The sequence below is a fragment of the Euprymna scolopes genome, chromosome 39 (genome assembly GCF_053919585.1).
Source record: "Euprymna scolopes isolate OS-2025 chromosome 39, ASM5391958v1, whole genome shotgun sequence".
NCBI classification, from domain to species: domain Eukaryota; kingdom Metazoa; phylum Mollusca; class Cephalopoda; order Sepiida; family Sepiolidae; genus Euprymna; species Euprymna scolopes.
In genome coordinates, this window is record NC_136520.1 from 19,498,076 (window position 1) to 19,518,717 (window position 20,642).

General features: G+C 32.9%; 1 protein-coding gene across 5 annotated transcripts in view; it reads left to right on the forward strand.

Annotated features, from left to right (window-relative positions):
* LOC145263666 (thyroid peroxidase-like) overlaps positions 1 to 20,642 on the forward strand; it is a 412,282-nt gene that overhangs the window by 348,805 nt on the left and 42,835 nt on the right. For all 5 annotated transcript variants that reach the window (XM_080120540.1, XM_080120538.1, XM_080120542.1 and 2 more), the window contains 2 exons: positions 3,810 to 3,911; positions 16,817 to 17,071. In XM_080120540.1, the coding sequence (XP_079976666.1) occupies positions 3,810 to 3,911; positions 16,817 to 17,071 (357 nt within the window). The remainder of the gene's footprint in view (positions 1 to 3,809; positions 3,912 to 16,816; positions 17,072 to 20,642) is intronic.

Consider the following 20,642-nt stretch of genomic DNA (forward strand, 5'->3'; position numbering starts at 1 on the left):
CCTAAACTATTCAACCGATCATTATGAATTTTATTTATGTGTATATGATTACATATTTGTATGTATTGGATTCACTCCTAAACTAATGAACAGATCATTATTAATTTTAATTATGTGTATGTATTATGTATTTCTATTATTCGATTCACTTCAAAACTAATTCACCGATCCTTATGAATTTTAATTATGTGTGTATTTATATATTTCTACGAATTTTAAGGATGTGTATATGTGTATATAGTTCTATGTATTGGATTGACTCCTAAACTAATTAATCGATCATTTTTTAATTTTAATTATGTGTATATGATTATATATTTTTGTGTCTTGGATTAACTCCAAAACTAATTAACTGATCATTATGAATTATAGTTAATGTATATGTTTGTATATGTCTATAGAGGTCATATTCCAAAAATCACATACAATATTCACTTATTTTGTTAATGCATTTATGTATACAAGTATACTATACTGTACAAGTAGTAAAATACTTGTACAGTATAGTACTCATATGAAAAACTTATGTAAAATCATTGAGTAGTTCATCTTTATATTAGAAATAAGGTACTTGCACAGTATTCTACCCCAGAAATAATGTACTTGTGCACTATAGTACTCACATGAAAAAACAAAGAATATCTTACCTGTGACATACATAAGTTATTAAAACTGTAAATCCCGTTAAATATTCAAGTAGTATGACTTACATCTAAAAAATGTGCTTCTTCACTCAGAGAAAAAAAAAATTCTTACCCCCTGATGTACAAAACATTTAGCACAACAGAAAATTTCATAAAAGTATTGAGTTCTTTCATTTATAAATTAGAAAAGGGTACTTGTGCAGTATCCTACCCAAGAAATAAGGTACTTGTACAGTATAGTACCCATGTCAAAAACAAAGGAAATTTTACTTGCGACATACATAAAAGTAATCAAAACCAAAAATCATGTAAAATATTCGAGTAGTATGACATTTATATAAGAAATAAGGTGCTTCGTTACTGTTATACAAGCCTTCCTTGAACAGAGGAATTTACACCGATTAGCACCATAAATAGCAATAGTAATTCCAACACCGGTGAGAGAGATGTGACTGCACTTCAACTGCTAGCCGAGTGCCCAGCAAATATACACGTTTTCCTATCTTTGTACATTATTGTTAATACACTTGTTCTTTAACCGAACCGCGACTTGATTGTTATTATTTTCACTGTTGTTCCACGACACAACAGTTACTATAGCATTCTGATTTAAAACAAACAAACTCTCACTTGTGACACACGGAAAAGTTTGCACAACAGAAAATTATGTAAAATTATCGAGTAGTTTCATCTATATGTTAGAAATGACGTACTTGAACATTATCCTACGCCAGAAATACTTGTGCAATGTAGTACTCATATGAAAAAACAAAGAAAATCCTACCTGTGACGTGCATAAAAGTTATTAAAACCGAAAATCATGTATTATATTCACGTAATGTGACTTTTAAATGAGAAATAAGGTCCTTCTTCACTATAGCACTCTGATGTAAAAACAAAATCTCTTACCTGTGACACACAGAAAAGTTTGCCCGACAGAAAATTATGTAAATTATTTTAAATATGTACTTTACATTACCCGCCCGAGGCAAGGAAATATTTTTCCATAGATGTGCTGTAACTTTCCTGTCCTAGGGAACATACAATTATCTTATACATATAATACCCGTCCTAGGATAGGTAAAATATTCTTTTGCTCAAGATGGCAAATGATACATAGGCATCAAAAATTCCTCTATCCTAAGAATAACAGGTATGTTCAAAAGTTTTCTCATACGGTCCCGAGCAACGCCGGGTGGCCTTGCTAGTCTAATATATAAATCTCACTATGTCTGTGTATGTGTGTCCGTCTCCGTTTTTCAATTTTGTATCTCCTCCTAGACGGATGTTCGTTAGGCGATGTGCAATAGCTCAAAAGATTGTATTTTTGGTGCAGAATTTTATTAGGGGCATTTAGTTTAGTTAAAATAATTACTAAGAGCTTCAAAAAAGGGTTCAAACTTAAAAGCAATAACACCTTGACGAGCGTTACATAGAGTAAAAGAGAAATGTATTTATTAAGATATTTCCCAACATTTTGAAAGTGATTGTCTCTTTGGTGCACCAGCTAACGTGACCGATTACTAGCACAAGTGTTGCGGTTTCGATCCCCATCATTTCTTTTTTTTTACATTCCGATATTCTTGATTTTAAATGTTATATAATGAATACACAATAAAACTTTTATAAAAAAAAATACTAAGAAATGTTTTTGCTTTACATAACTAAAATGTCATATTCAAAATATATATGATGTATCAGCTTATTTGCTACATTCCAAAAATCACATAAATAGATCAAGTAATGGCCTTTGTATTGGATTTACTCCTAAACTAATTAACCGATCATTAAGAATATCAATTATGTGTATATGTTCATATATTTTAATGTATTGGATCAACTCCTAAAATAATTAGCCGATCATTATGAACTTTAATTATGTGTATATGTTTTTATATTTGTATGTGTTGGATTCACTCCTAAACTAATTAACCGATCATTATGAATTTTAAATATGTGTATATGATTATATATTTTTATGTATTGGATCCACTCCTAAACTAATTAACCGATCATTATGAATTTTAATTATATGTATATGTTTATATATTTCTATGTATTGGATTCACTCCTAAACTAATTGACAGATTATTATGAATTGTAATTATGTGTATATGTTTATATATTTTAATGTATTGGAATCATAAACAAATTCTTACTCTAGACGCACAGAAAATTTAGCACAACAGAAAATTACTTAAAAGTATCGAATTTTTACATTTTTCATTAGAAGAAATGCTACTTCTACAGTATCCTACCCAGGAAATAAGGTACTTGTACAGTAAAGTACCCATATGAAAAACAAAGAAATTCTCATCTGTGACGTACATAAGTTATCAAAATCGAAAATCATGTAATATATTCGAGAAGTATAACATTCATATAAAAAACTCCAGTGCTTCTCCACTATAGCACTCTGATGTAAAAACAAACACATTCGTAAGAGTGTGTTTGTTTTTAATAGTATGTGACATACCGAAAATTTAGCACAACAGAAACTTATGGTAATAATTTTAAATATGTGTTTACATTACCCGCCCAATTAAGGAATTCTTTTTACCACATGCGTGCTGTAAATTTCCTGTCCAATGCAGGTACAATTATTCCATACATATGTTATGTAATACCCGTCCTAGGGTAGGTAAAATATTATTTTGCTCAAGATGGCAAATGGTACATAAATATAAAAACTTCCTCTATTCTAAGAATAACATGTATGTTCAAAATTTTCCTCATTGTCTTATACGGTCCCGAGCAACGCCGGGTGACCTTGCTAGTCTAAACTATATCTAATGGTGAGGCTCCAATTTGATGGTCAATCCTTAGTTGTCATTATTTCCAGGTTAATTAAGATAAGAGAGTTGAGGCAGTAGCCAAGGAAAAGATGGGAGGAAGTGATCCAAATTGGCTTGGAGAAAGAGTGATAAATAAAAACCTGGTCAATTTGTTAAAGCCGTCCAACACATGTCAGCATATAAAACGGACATTAAACCGAATATTATGATGATAGGAGGGATAAGATCTAGTGAGTATTGAAGCCCATTCAGAATCACACCGTTCATACTGTTTCACAATGTATATGAGTTATTTTCAACATAATTGATAGCCGAGCAACACCTGATAACCCTGCTAGTTAATATATATTGTTTTCATTTTCATTTTCAGGTTTGATAAGAATGGTGAAATGTGGAGACGACATTTTACTTTCACCCGACTGGTATGGTCTTACAGGTTGCCATGACAAAGAATATCCGTGTATGCTCGCAGGTATGTCTGCATGAGTATGAGCAAGAGTAAGGTCAATCTTTTTTTTTTTTTCCTAATGAGTTATGATTGCTCAAAAGTAAAAATCACTCGAAGACAACAGTTAATGAGATGGATTGTCGGTTGAATGGTGATAAATTATTTCACAGGATTGAAAATGATGCATGGAATGAACAAAATTTGCTTCTTTATACGTATGATTATTTGTTGACATTAAATTTGAGGACGACCATGTTGTAGCCTACAGGGAAATAATCCTGTGGTAATGTATTCCATAGACTTTCATCTTGTATGGATATTTGTGGAAATTTTTGGGGATGTTAGGTATATTATATGTGTGAGTGTATGTATATGTGTATGTGCGTGTATGTATGTGTGTGTTTGTGTGTATGTGAGTGTGTGTATGTGTGTTTTGTGTGTATGCATGTGTATATGCGTGTACGTGTATGTGTTTGTGTGTATGTATATGTGTGTTTGTATGTGTGTATATGTGTGGATGTGTGTATATGTGTATATGTGCGCGTATTTGTGTATGTGTATTTGTATGTGTGTATATGTGTTGTGTGTGTGTGTGTGTGTGTGTGTGTGTGTGTGTGTGTGTCTGTGTGTGTCTGTGTGTGTGCGTATGTGCATTATGCTCAATGGTTTGACGAGGGTGAACGTGCTTTCAACGAGATTCTTTATTTTTATTTTTTTTTTTTTTTTACATCTCTTAAAATATTGGTGCAAAAAAATGTTTAAAGTCGCCTTTAACAGTAACAAAAAAGTACTCTATTTTTAAATATGCGTTTTTCTCCACTTTGCCTTTCTATATATAAAACTCAATATCTGTGTGTATGTGTGATCTTTGTGTGTTCTTTATAAAAAGAAAATCATAAGCATAAAATCTAAGTGTGTTCTTATGTCAAATTTATCAGGGAATTGTGAAGGCGAAACTGAAAATATTATATCCTATTTTGATAAAATTTATATCATATAAAACTTTCTGTGGAAGACAATGGGAGTGGTTCGGAATCTAACGAAATTATAAAGGCCAAACGTCCTTTAGAACTTCAAATATAACCAATGTTGATTAAATTCGTGTCATACGTATAAAATATTCAGATCTCTATGTTGCCATGTATGCACCAAATATGTGCCTTTACCTCTAAGTGACCCAGAGAGACCAAACCCCTTGAAACTCCAAATGTGTATATCTGCTCATGCTACCAGATCAGGTGGTCTGAAGATATCAACTTCCCCAACTACGTCAGACATTGATGTTATTGTTTTTTCTTTTCCCTTTGCAAAACTCAATCATGTTCTGCAAATCTAAAAACAAACAAAAAAATTCCTCTAGAAATCAACCAAACCAAACACCATGAATAAATATTTAAATATATAATAATTTTTTTTAGTTTTAGTCTGACATCCACTCCAATCCAACTAATAGCAGAACGCATTTATCTATAAATCGTCTCCAAACAGAAATATATGCGTTTTAAATAAATTTAATTAAACCAGACTAACAAGCATAACGAACAGACTTTATCTCAGCACATTGGATTATTTTAACAGATTCTCATAATAATAAAAACTCAATAGCCCCCTCCCATCAATATCAAAATTAAACTCTAATTAATAAGCAATTCGCCCCAAATTAAATTAAATTAAATTAACGATCTTCATCCCGTCCGTGTACACTTATCCAAGTCATAATCATACCCACCTTTTTAACTCACTTAAATAATAAATACCCCAAGTAATTCAAAATTCCAGATTTTTACACATCTCCATTTCCCCTCACTTATTTACGCACCCCCACCCCACAGCGCCTAAAAATAAGGTATCCACCCCATCTCGTTTACTCCGATGAAAAAGATGACAGAATGTATCCTTCCCATTTTAACCCAACAATTAAGAAGTCACCGTAATTTAATTCCACTGATACCTAACCCTAAACCCCCTCCCCAAGGGAACTCTAATATATACGATGCCAGCTCGCACGGACCTAACCTTCCCCTTCCCTCCTCATCCTCTCTACCCTATCTTCTCATTCCTCCTCTTCCTTTTCCCTCAAAATAGCTTTCCTCCCATGTTCTCATCAAATAAAACGATCCTCAAAAAATCAGAAAATCGGCCCATATTAGAAGCCCATACTTATACATATCTGATTGAAAAAGAATGTTCCCGAATATCTACCAATCCAAAGCCTGCTAATTTCAAAGATTCTCGCACTCGAAATGTGCATATATAACTCAACGTACGAATTTCATTATCGACGGAAATATATACAATGGAATGGAACATTGATTCAATATTTCATGCACTATCTCCGCACCCACAAAAGTTTTGGATTTCTTCTACCAACGCATCTGTATATCGCGGACAAGGACGACCACTTCGTATGCCCTTCGGAATAACAGTATTGGACAACCAAACATTCTTGATATATCGGATTACTGATTTTTTTCCCTGGATCACTAATATGGCAGTAATACCCAGGAAAATATTGAATTCATTCTGATGATGGACTGGCCAGGTTGTATGAAATTCCGGGTTTGTATTACTGTACACATAGATTCAAAAAAGTTGTCAAAAAACAAATATATAGCAAATAAATGTTATCAAAGGCAAGATAAGTTACTTTTCTACCAAACTGGATATATTTTTCGTATTTTTATTCAATTTAATATGTTTATTCAGCTCGAAAAGCATACAGTGTTTACCGATGTATAGGAAAATTCAAAATGGCGCCCGAACACGGTAAGTTTGAGAAAAGGTGTTATAAATAATAAACTAAACATAATACTGTTAAAAACTCGCTCAATATATGTTACCATGACATAAGTTGACATATATTCGGTGGTTTTTTAATAGTATTTTGTTTAGTTTATTATTTATAACACTTTTTCCCAAACTTAACCTGTTAAGGGCGCCATTTTGAATTTTCCAATACATCGGTAAACACTGCATGTTTTTCGAGCTGAATAAACATGTTACATTGAATAAAAACACAAAAAATATATCCAGTTTGGTAGAAAAGTAACTTATTTTGCCTCTGATAACATTTACTTGTTATATATTTGTTTTTTGACAACTTTTTCGAATCTATGTGTACAGTAATACAAACCCGAAATTCCTTTTCCTATAACTATTATTCACCATTCAAATAACATTTTCAATAAATGTGCTGAAAAGCAAAATATCTGTTTATTCACAGCTGAACATTTTGCTTTCATTTCCTCTGATAATATGAACCATTATTGAAAATCTATGGATTAAGGAAATAAACATAATTTTTCTCTATATATTTCTTGTTTCAAACAATAAATGCTTAACATAAAAATATGTGTTTATATTTTGATTTACAGAATTTAACTTTAACGATTAAACTTATATATTGCTCTATTTTTAAATATTGAGCTTTACTTTTTGGTTAGGATCACCCCAAAAGTATTACCTCAATGTAATATTTGACAGGATAACTCACTTGATCTGTGACTTATCTCACACACACACACACACACACACACACACACACACACATATATATATATATATATATATATATATAAACTCCCGATACTACACGCCCTTCACAAATACTCACCCCTAAAGAACATGTTCCATCCAAAGGAAGAGACATCTTTCTTCACATCACGCACAACAGACATTTTCAAAAAATGCAATTGTGGTTTAATTTTCTTCGATAGTACTGAAATAGATGCAATTACCCTGACAGAACTCGAACCTGACATGTCAAAACCACAGACTATAGCTGTAACCACTACACCTCGTCAGTTTGTGTAAAAGTTTGAACTCATAAACAAACAACAACAGTTTAAAATAAATGTTCGGATTGATTTTTATTTTCAAACACTTTTCTGCTCAATTTGCAATGGTTAACTTTTATTATTTTTATTTTTTATTATTTTTATTTTATCCAATTTTAATTTTTAATGTTTGTTTAATTTTCATTAATTTTTATTATTTTCATTTTTTATCGTTTTAATTTCTTGTGTTATGCTATTTTCTAGTGTTGTAAGTTATTTTTTAAATCAAGTGATTTCCGATGTCTTAAGATTTTGGTAATCATTCTCCGATGTCTTAAGATTTTGGTAATCATTCAATTATTACCAGGGTTAATAGTTGTGTAAGAAGCCTAATGTTGTATGACAGTGGGGCTTGAGCCCTCATCCAGACCTTGCTAGTCCGACTCCAAAAAAATGGCAGGGCAATAAATTAGGTGGATATCCAATGTAAAAGCAGACTAAATTCAGACCGGTATTACGCCGGACACTCTACTTGAGAAAGTGGCCATCCCAAAACTTGATGCCCTAATAAGGGCAAACCGTTTTCGATGGTTTGACCATGTTGAAAGAAACAAGGGGTATATCAGCAGAGATATAAGAAAAAGAAAAAGCCGGGCATCCTAAGAATAAACGGAAAGAACATGACGCAAGATCATAAACAGTCAATCAAATGGAAACAGTCAATCCCCACAATCGTAATCACAGGAGACTTAAGATAAGGACAGGTAGAGAATGTGTAGTGGACTGGTGGATATATTATACATATCTCCCAGTCGTACAAATTAGGAGAAATGATTTGAATTGGGAAAGGAAAAATGAATTGCCTTGAGGAAGGAACGAACAACGCGTTTACTTGAATTAAACAAACTAGGATTTATTTCGTGAAGAAACAAGTAAAAGAAAAGGGTGCAACACGTGTTCATGTCCGCGTTCGTCTCTCGCTGTTTACTGGTGAGAAGGAGAAAGTCTATTGTTGTAGAGAGAGAAAGAAAGTCAATCCAGTTTGATGTGCGTCTCTCGCTGTTAGCTGGTGAGTAGGAAAGTGTATTGTAGTATAGAGAGAGAATGAGAAAAAGTCAATCCGGGCCATGGAGATAGAAAACGTAAAAAGTGTACATACTGTTTGTTAGCTCGTGCCCCATACATAGTCGCAGGGGACGTGACGCGCGCGAGTGTGCGCCTCCCTTTCGGGAGGCGGCTGGTTAGCCGAACCTCTCAGCTCGAGAGCTGGTCCGCAAAAGGAAGATGCTGCTTATTGCTCTTGTTTTTATACTTGTTTCCAGTAGTCTTTTGCGCATTTCCTTTGAAAGGGGAAGTGACGTCGTCCATCTGTACGTACATGTGCGTACGAAAACTCGTCTCCGAAGAACTCGACCCCGGAAAACTGGTCCCCGGCAAACTGGTCCCTTATTGAATAAACATTGATTGAAAACAGTTTATGACCGTTCTTGAAGAAGATATTGTCTTTAAAAGAGAATGCACATCCCATAATATTTTTTAAAATATTTTAAAAATATTTTTACTTGTTTACTGTTGTTTTAAAAAAATTAAATTGATTTTTTTTAAGTGTTCGTTTTCTACCCAGCTTTGAAAGTTTTTGGTGGTTCAACTTATTTTAAAGAGTTTATTTAGTAAAAAAAAAAAAAAACATGTAATGTAGAGTGTTACTGTTACTTTTGTACAAAAAATGTCCCACATGAGGTAATCACGTCTTAGAAGTCTCGATAATCACTCAAAAATAGAAAATTCAAGAAATATTGACGTAGATATAGTTTTAAAACGAGCTCTCCCTCGTTCCCCCACCCCCACCCCGATAATAAATTTGTATATTTTTAAGTAATGTCCAAGATCACTGCTCGGAAAAAAAATCAAGCTACCGGACGTGGATACGGTTTATTATGTAACGAAACCGAATGAAAGACACGAAAACCGAAACCGAACGGAAGACACGAAAAACGAAACCATATATTTCTAAAAAAAAAAAAATACTCTAGTTTTTAACATTTCCTGTGAAAAAAAAAAAAAAAAAAAAAAAAAAAAAAAAACACTTCTTGTATTATCAAATAATAAAACAAATATTTTATTTAGAAAAATTGGTACTTCACGGGAAACGTGGGCCCTGGTGTTTTTATTTAATCATTACTCCTTCAAAGCGCATGCGCAAAAGGTTTTCTTTGGTTTATTTAATCACGAAAACTTTGAGGAAAAACTCATTAAAAAAATACGTTTATTTTTAAATAAATGTTTTTTAAATTATATATTGATACATTTTGTTGCAATAAATGTTTTTAAAATTATATATTGATATATTTTGAGACAATAAATGTTTTTACAATTATATATTGATACATTTTTATACAATAAATGTTTTAAAATTATATATTGATACATTTTGATGCAATAAATGTTTTGGTTTCAAATATTTTTCTGTTTGGAAAAAAATCTTGTGTGTTACTTATTTGTTGCGTTATTTGGAGTTATCGCCCTCTAACAGTAGCCGTCGTCTGCATACTGCACAGGTGCCCCCATAATGACTTTTAAACGATATCCTCCCCTCCCCATGTTAAGAATGGCTTTCGAAATAACGTTATTATTTCAGCGCGGTTCCAAAATTACATAAGACCGTGTTTTCTTTTTTGTCATTTCGTAATAACACAAGAATTATTTCAACTGAATTAATTCTTCGAAATAAAATAATTGCTTTCTTTGATAATACCTGTTTTTTCTTTTCTTTTATTCTTGTTAAAGTGTTAAAACTAAATTATTTTTTTAAATAAATATATGGTTTCGTTTTTCGTATCTTGACTCCGTGATCAAGTTTATTTTTTTAAAACAAGAGATAAAATAATTTTTAAAAATATTATGAGATGTGTATTCTCTTTTAAAGACAATTTCTTCTTTAAGAACGGTCATAAAATGTGTTTTAAATCGATATTTATCAATAAGGGACCAGTTTCCCTACCTAGCAAAAAGGGGAAGTTTTTTGGGTACGAGTTTTCCGGGTACGAGTTTTCCGGGTACGGGTTTTCCGGGCACCTCGATGCCAAATTTCCAATCATTTTGACACATTCGTCTCTTAGCATTTTATTTTGGTTATGACAGCTTTGTTTCTGGAATAGTTTGGTATTGTTTTAAGCTGACATTATCTTTGAAATAACGACAGAAATAAAAATCTGGAGGGTTAATATTTGATGAATGTGAAGCCCATTCGTACTGATGAAACGATCACCAAAGTGTCTCTGCATATTATTGAACGGCTATAAAACAACTCGTAAACATTCATGTCTAAAACCTGATGAATATATTACACATAGATTGAATTTTATATAGGCTTATAATGGATTAGCCTTGTGAACTTCACCAAACAGTGAGTAAAGGTTTTTGTGAATAATTTTACCTTTGAAGTTTGTGGTATCTGTTAACATGGCATTTTTCTTTCAATAAAACAAAATAAAATAAAAGATACATGTTAACATAATACCCGATATATTTGCCCTTGATAAGAACTCCATTTTTTTTTTTTTTTTTTTTTTTTGCACTGGGGCAACTCTTCCAGACGGAGGTTGTCATGGCGACAGGCTATTACACACGTCGTAAGTTAACATCCAAATGTAGTGTCCTGTTGTCGATTCCACACATATGTATTATTTTGTATGCAGTATCAAATAAATTCATCACATACTTTCCATCAAATTTTGAAGTCAAAGAGAGTAGCAACCTTGGTTGAAGTGAGTGTCCTTAATAATGGAGGTTTGAACAGAGCTGAAAGAGAGAAACAGACCAAATACCAAGGTCTCATGTATGATATGAAAAGAAACTGGAATATTAGGGAGATGCCAATCATACCAGTTATTATAGGTGCCACAGGACTTATGAAGAAGAACCTGAAGTCCTACCTAACTAATATTCCTGATGAACCAAATGCAAAAGAGATCCAGACAATTGCACTTAAGTGAACAGCAAGGATACTAAAAACACCTCTCGATTGGTTTCAATAAAAAGCAGGGAGATGTTGGCAGCTGGTTTGGCTGCCCCACGCCCAAAAGAAGAAAATGAAAAAAACAAAAAAAGGCAAAAATTAAATACATAAAAGCGAGTGTGATGCAGAAAATACAGAAGCAAAGATTTCAGCACTTATTCACTTCCGCCACCAAAAACCAAAATCAAAATGACAATTTACTGTAAAATAAATTGGTTTCATTTTTTTAAATATTGAATATTAAACTATTTTTTAACGCAAATATGTCACAAATAAGTAGGTAAATAAAATAAACTGTTTTTTTTTTTACTAATTTATGTTTCTAATCTTTTTCTCTTCATGGTATTTATTTGCTCCCCCACCAAGCAAATTAGACATAAGGCCGATTTTTAATGTGAGGAGTGAAGGGGAAATGGGGACCAACTCCCCGGGGAGTAGGGAAGCTGGATAGTGACAATTGGTATGAAGGGTTGCCCCTACATTGACCAAGGTCTTATATGTGGGGTTTCCCCCACAAATGGTTTTTGCTTGCAGTATCTGCCGGAAAAGGGTATTTATTTGCTCCCCCACCGAGCAAATTTGCCACACGGCCGATTTTTAATGTGAGGAGTGAAGGTCTTATTTGTGGGGGTGTCCCCACATATGGTCTTTGCTTGCAGTATCTGCCGGAACAGATACTGCACTTTGATCCCGGCCTGAAGGTCAAGAACCACGCATCCTTTTCTCTTTATGTATAATGCCATTTTTCCTCGTTTAATGGTCAGACATTTTCTGTGATTACATAAGCGCAATCTCCACTTGTCACAGTTCAGTCAGTCGACTATCTCCAGATTCCACTCTGTGTGGTCTTGTCTAATCACTTGCTTCCAAGTTTTCCTTGGCCGGTCAACTTTCCTGCAATTAAAACATCCATACTTTTGCACTGATTTATGAACTCTTCACATGAACATAACGAATTTGACTTATGAATAATCTGCACAAATGTATGGCCTTCAGCAAATTCTCTAACATGATGTGTTAGGTTGGTTTGGAAATAGTAATGATATGAATAGGGACCAAAATTATAATGATTTCTAGTTCACTGACTGATTAACAGGTAAACAACGCAGAATTTTTTCCTTGCGAGAAAATAAGACCACGATCTCCGCAATGTTTTTTATATACTCCTTTTTTTATATACTCCTTTTTTTATATACTCCTTTTTTATATACTTCTTTTTTATGTACTCCTTTTTTATATACGCCTTTTTATGTACTCCTTTTTTATATACTCCTCTTTTTATATACTCCTTTTTTATATACTGTTTTTTTATATACTCCTTTTTATATACTCCTTTTTAATATATACTCCTTTTTATATACTCCTTTTTAATATATACTCCTCTTTTTATATACTCCTTTTTATATACTCCTTTTTATATACTCCTCTTTTTTATATACTCCTTTTTATATACTCCTCTTTTTTATATACTCCTTTTTTATATACTCCTTTTTATATACTCCTTTTTTATATACTCCTCTTTTTTATATACTCCTCTTTTTTATATACTCCTTTTTTATATATACTCCTCTTTTTTTATATATTCCTTTTTATATACTCCTTTTTTATATACTCCTTTTTATATACTCCTTTTTTATATACTCCTCCTTTTTATATACTCCTCTTTTTATATACTCCTTTTTTATATACTGCTTTTTTATATACTCCTTTTTATATACTCCTTTTTAATATATACTCCTTTTTAATATATACTCCTTTTTATATACTCCTTTTTAATATATACTCCTCTTTTTATATACTCCTTTTTATATACTCCTTTTTATATACTCCTCTTTTTTATATACTCCTCTTTTTTATATACTCCTTTTTATATACTCCTCTTTTTTATATACTCCTTTTTTATATACTCCTTTTTATATACTCCTTTTTTATATACTCCTCTTTTTATATACTCCTCTTTTTTATATACTCCTTTTTTATATATACTCCTCTTTTTTTATATATTCCTTTTTATATACTCCTTTTTTATATACTCCTTTTTATATACTCCTCCTTTTTATGTACTCCTCTTTTTTTTTTTTTTTTTTTTGATACTGGCCGGGTTTTCTCTGATGGTCAACCGTAATTCCCAAATGAGCTAAAAAAAAAAAAAAAAAAAAAAAGAGGATGGATCAATGCACTCTACTAGCCGATTGGTCAGTGTATGGCCGAATCACTTGGACATTAATTCGAGAGAGAAAATAGATGTTTATTTTATTTTATTTTTGACTGCTACATTTTTTTAAATAAATACGAGAATAGTTTTAATTTTTTTAAAGTTTTGAACATATACGGTCACTCACACGCACACACACGCTCGTGCGCAAATAAACAAACTTTTATTCATTTCAATTTTCCCCGCGCATTTTGCACCAAAAAATAAGTTTTGTCAGGAACGGCACAATTTCAAATACACCCACAAACTTTTCTCAAAACAACACAAGTAAAATGAATATATTTTTGGTGGACGTAGTTGAAGACAGCATCATGTGACACAAGTAACCAATGAAAAAATTAAGAAGATTGTCTTTTTAACGCTTTTCCAAAATCCAAAATATCAGCAGGAGCAATCGCGTTCTACAACCAGAAATGTATAAAACGCATCAAACAGCCTTCTACGGAGAGAGTTCAGCTTTTTTCCTTTCTTCTCGCTTCGACGACACAACGAGAACATGCCTCTCATGTTCACAACATCGTCGCTGCCAACACCGCCAACACCATGATACACATGCCACTTGGACACTCAAAAATCACTCATGCACACACGCATTCATTCCGCACATTTTCTAAATTAATAACAACAAATCGCTTTCCTCATGAATTACTTTCCTCGTGAGACTTTTTAAATAAGGTGAACTTCGCCAGATAAACACAAACTTTAAAATAATCTCATTATTTTCACACAGGACTTTAACCTTCTAAACTCATTAATTCCACGAAGGACTTTCACCTAACATTTTAATCATAATGACTTTCACCAATTGGACCTTAGTTTATTCACCTTATTGTTTTTGTTAAAAAATAAATGCTGTGCATTTAAATCAGAAAGAGTCGTTTTGTTTCATTCCTTTTTTTATTATTTTTTTGTTTGAGGCAAAGAAATTTTATTTCACTTAAACTTCTGCACTCATACAAATATTATCTCACAAGTTCAGTCGCGAAGTTTAAAAAGTACAAAGTTTTGTTATGCGCACATTTTAATTAAACAATGATTTTTATAAATTAAACTGATACATTAATAAAAATCTGTGATGGTAAAGTTATAAAAATTTGATTGTTTGTTTATGATTCAACCGGAAGTAAACGTTTAAAAAATTTGATTGTTTGTTTATGATTCAACCGGAAGTAAACGTTTAAAAAAATTTGATTGTTTGTTTATGATTCAACCGGAAGTAAACGTTTAAAAAATTTGATTGTTTGTTTATGATTCAACCGGAAGTAAACGTTTAAAAAAATTTGATTGTTTGTTTATGATTCAACCGGAAGTAAACGTTTAAAAAAATTTGATTGTTTGTTTATGATTCAACCGGAAGTAAACGTTTAAAAAAATTTGATTGTTTGTTTATGATTCAACCGGAAGTAAACGTTTAAAAAAAATTGATTGTTTGTTTATGATTCAACCGGAAGTAAACGTTTAAAAAATTTGATTGTTTGTTTATGATTCAACCGGAAGTAAACGTTTAAAAAAATTTGATTGTTTGTTTATGATTCAACCGGAAGTAAACGTTTAAAAAAATTTGATTGTTTGTTTATGATTCAACCGGAAGTAAACGTTTAAAAAAATTTGATTGTTTGTTTATGATTCAACCGGAAGTAAACGTTTAAAAAATTTGATTGTTTGTTTATGATTCAACCGGAAGTAAACGTTTAAAAAAATTTGATTGTTTGTTTATGATTCAACCGGAAGTAAACGTTTAAAAAAATTTGATTGTTTGTTTATGATTCAACCGGAAGTAAACGTTTAAAAAAATTTGATTGTTTGTTTATGATTCAACCGGAAGTAAACGTTTAAAAAATGGTGTATCCTTTTGGTCGTTGCTCATTTTGGGGAGCTTGAGATCCATTTGATCCACACCCTCAACTAATCCCCAATGAGGCAACAGAAGTAGCTGCTCCCCGCCATCTCTCTCTCTCTCTCTCTCTCTCTCTCTCTCTCTCTCTCATGTACATGGTCGAGGGAAAACGAAAGACTTGATTAGCTTATCGGTTATAAGTTGCTACGCACTTCCAGCCTATCATGTAATAATTCAAATTTTTACCTTCTAGTGGAAACTTCCACTTAATCTCATGGAAATTTCCATCTTCAACCTCATTTTTGCACATTTGCTTCCAATTTATAAGGGAATAATGATAATTTAACAAAAAAAAACAGAAAAGGTTGAAAAAAGTAAGATTAAAAAAGAAATCGGCAACTTTTTGAACATATGATGATGATGATGATGATGATGATGATGATGATGATTTTAACGTCCGTTTTAAATTCTGGCATGCATTAAAAACATCTCTAAGAAATTGACTTCCAAAGTAATTTTTTTATCAGGTCTTTATACCTCTTTCCCTCAGGTCCATTTTCATCCTTTTTTCCATTTTTTCTTTGGCCTTCCCTTGTGAACAGAACCTGCTACCTCAACTATTCTACATCTACTAATCCCAAAACCCTCCTCCATCCTTTTAATGTGACCAAACGATCGAAGTCTACACCTCTGAACACATCTGCACAAATCAATATTTCTCTGATATCATTGGCTTCTAAAACTCGCATTACACATCCATCATAATATTCACATATTGTTTATCTCCATGCAACACATATCCTCAACCCTAACATAATTACACTAAATATGCCTGATAGATTTTTTATTTGATTGACAATGGTAACGCTTTGCTGGTTAGTAATAGCGCAAATCCTCTGAACTTACCCCATCCACTCCTATCTCTCCCACTCACACGTGCACTCGTTCCACCCTGTGTTTCAATATCATCATCATACCAAAACATATTAACAATCTCAACAGCTTCACCTAATATCTAGTCAATAAATTTTAAATGACTACGAGTATGTTTATTCATTTTAAATCGTGTATGCTTTCTTGCAGGGGATTTGAGATTGAACCAGCACGCCATCTTGACATACATTCACATCATCTGGACACTAGAACATAACCGGGTCGCCGAAACACTCTACAACCTGAACCCGCAATGGACGGATGAACGTCTCTTCCAGGAAGCAAGTAAATTTGTCCGTGCAGAATATCAACACATTGTCTACAACGACCTCTTACCAATCATCATTGGCAATGCTGCGATGACTGAGTACGGCTTATATTCACAGAAGAGTGGATACCATTTTGGTAATTTAGGCAATAACTATCCGGCGTTGCCCGGGAGTCTATTTCCTTTTTTTTGTTTCGCTCATTCCACACCTCTTGAATTTTCTTTTAACCATTCTAGCAGACAATGTTTACATCTTTGCAAAGATGATGCTTTCGAGGAAAATATGTTCTTTAACAGTTTGTTTTTTTGTAATGACATCCATTCGGCATCTTTACATCGCGTAAATACTATCGATTTTTTTTAACTATGCACACGTTTTGTTTTACTGCTTTTTTCTTTGTTTGTTTGTTTGTTTGTTTTGTTTTGTTTTGTTTGTTTTGTTTTGTTTACTTGCATCCCCACGAGGGCAGAGTTAGGCACAAGGTTGTATTTTTTAATACGGGGGAAAAAGGGGGCACTCTGGTTAGTAACAAAAATACCAAATTATTTTATAAAGGATTTGAAATTTAAATCTAAGTTAAAATAGAAAAAATCATCATGGATGCCGTTTTTTAAATCGGAAATTGACGAATATTGTTTATCTAAAAACAGTTTCCCATTATTTTAGACGGTTTTGATTTTGACTAGAAATTTCTTTTACCGAAAATCGCTCCAGACAAGGTATGAAACTACTTAATATAAGAAGCTAACAAGAACAAAAGATGATTATCGCAAAGACAAGAGATGCCTATTGGCCTTAGTCTGGAAATGAACGATGGTATGGTAGGAGAAAAACAGTCAGCAAGAAAACAGTTCCACAAACCTGTAATTCTTAGAAAGAAGCTCCTGAAATAAAAATTCTGTATAACAATGAGATATCAAAACAAAGAATTGAGGAAGACCACTAGACCAACGAAGCAAACGAGCTGGAACAAAGGAAGCAGGGATCAATCAATTCTGAAGAACAAATGTCATAATATAATATAATATCATATCATATCATATATCATATCATATCATATCATATCATATATGATATGATATATGATATATGATATGATATAATATAATATAATATAATGGTATTTATAGAAAATTCTGAGACTAGCAACATCACGTCTGTGAAAGAGAGGTTGTAGAGAAGAAAGGGTGGAGGTCAATTAAATTACAGATACGTTTCTGAACGTTATCAAAAACCCTTAAATGGGGTAGAGATTCAGCAGCCCGAATATGACAACAGAACTCTACACATAATCTGATAGTAAATTTGTGGAAATAAAGAATAGAGTCACGTGAGACGACTTTACAAAAGAGTAATCGTTCTAATATATTGACTCCAAGAAAGATTTGATGAGTCAAAAGAGAATAAGAAGTTTCAGAATCAATTTGTTTCAAAGAGAATGAAGAAAAGGGACACAACTACTATTGAAAGAAACAAGCTGAATCTTAACAGAACTAAACAAAAGCGAGTGTGTTATCCAATTGATAGTGGAACCTGATAGGTAAACTTCTGGATTTTTAGTTTCACTTTTCCTTGCAAACATGAAAACCAATTACGTAGGAAATTGACAACGAAATCGAACCTGTTTTAGAGTTTTGTTTCGTTTCTTTGATTATTTTGATTATTTTAATTGTTTTGTTCTGTTACCATTTCTATATGAGAGTTACTTCTCGAAATGGCAGAAATCATTAAAAGAATTAGGGAATTTGCGAAAAATGTATTTGTAATATATTTCAATTTTGATAAAATTTCCATTTATAAAAACTACTATACAATTTAAAAATATTTTTTAAAATAAGAATTTTCCAAATTATAAAAAAATATTTTAATTATAAAAATTTGATTCAATTATCTTTTTTTAAAATATATTTAAATATCCAATCATAAAAGCAGTTTACCATGTGTGAATAATTAAACAAATTGCTGAAAACAAATTACTAATCCTAACTCTAATCGTAATCGCCAGAACAAATGACTAATTTCCAAAAAGAAAAAACATCCGGGGTTTGGATGAAAAATACAGGTTTGGAACGATAAAAATGTCGCCCTAAAGAAAACAATGCTACAGCTTTATTTTAGAACTTTTATTGAAAAAAAATCAATTCCGATAACTTATGTAGTAGAGCTTATATCTATTCAATGTAGCCACCTTCAGCTTCAATCACAGCCTCGATACGAGTCTGGAACTGGGAGCATGCCTTTTCCACAAGCATTGGCAGGAGTTTGGTGAATACTCGGCGGATGGCAGCGATCAAGCTGGTTTTGGTGTTGTGGGAGGTCATGTTGGTGATATTCTCGACGTATGAACAATGAAGTAGTCCAGTGGGTTTAAGTGGGGGGGGGGGAGGTCAGTGAGAGAAGGGTACAAAGTTGTAGCACTTCTACAGAGGCCAAGCCTGGGTCTCTTTGAACTTGTGGGCTGGCGCCAAGTCCTACTGCCACACCCAGGGTCCGCCAGCGGTCACCTAGTTGCACTAGAGGACCACCCCACTTTTCACCACATCCAGGTACACTTTGGTATTCACTTTCAAGACGACTTCGAAGATGTGAGGTGGCATGATGTGGCCTCACTTGAAACCGCACCAAAGACCATAACCGTGGCCAGAAACTTTGTTTTCATCACTCTGGACACATCACTGTTATTAATGGCAATCAACTTGGATCAGCAGAGAGCATGAGTTGTACAGTGGCGCATCTCCGGCCTTGCTCGTTGAACATTGTGTGACTTTCAGACATGATAACATTCTTTGGATTTGTACACAATTGGTCAACTAGTAGATGGTCTGCAACAAAAAACGAAAAGCGGTTTTCATCAAACGGAAATGGAATCATGTCGTCTTTTCTAAGGTGACAATTTTATCATTCCACTCTGCAATTTAATGTCATCAGCAAATATACCCATCTTTAGAGACAATTTATCAGGAAGGTCATTTATTAACACAAGTGATAATAAAGATCCTAAGATCGATCCTTGAGGCACACCTACATTTATATCCTGTTGTTTTTATATGTGACCATAGATGACAACCTAAAATTTTTTCTTGTCTAAGAAGGATTTGATTATATTAAGTATTCATCCAATAATACCGTATAATTAAATTTTTATAAGAAGACACTCGTGCCATACTCTATGAAAGAGCTTAGATATATCTAGTGATACTGCCCTAACCTCTCCTGCCTTAAGAAAGATGAAAGCGTTAGGGTGTAGATGACTTATATGTCGATATGATTATTTAGGATTACGGTTATGATTTAGATAATTGATATTTAGGGAGCTGAGTTAGTGCTTTTCGGGCACTCCCTAATAAAATAAATAATTCAACACAAGCTACTGAATAAACGAACAAACAACTTCATAAAACTTAACAAGGAAAAGGTTTACTGAAGCGAGTCAGGGTAAGATGCCAAAAAGACATAACTCGGATAAAACTTGTCTGCCTTTGCCCGGTAGTTATTTCCAAGTAGGAATCGTCGATACCAGTGTAGGCAGAGAGAGAGAGAGAGAGAGAGAGAGAGGAAACAGGTCCGCTCTCTTTGGCGTCTGGCTGGAAAAGGAGGAGTTTTTCTCGTCCAGAATGGAAGCAGTTAGAGTTCCTTAGGGGGTAAGGAAGTTCCCTGCGCTATGCCTCTGATTGGTCATATCGCACAGCCAGGGGAGTCACTAATGC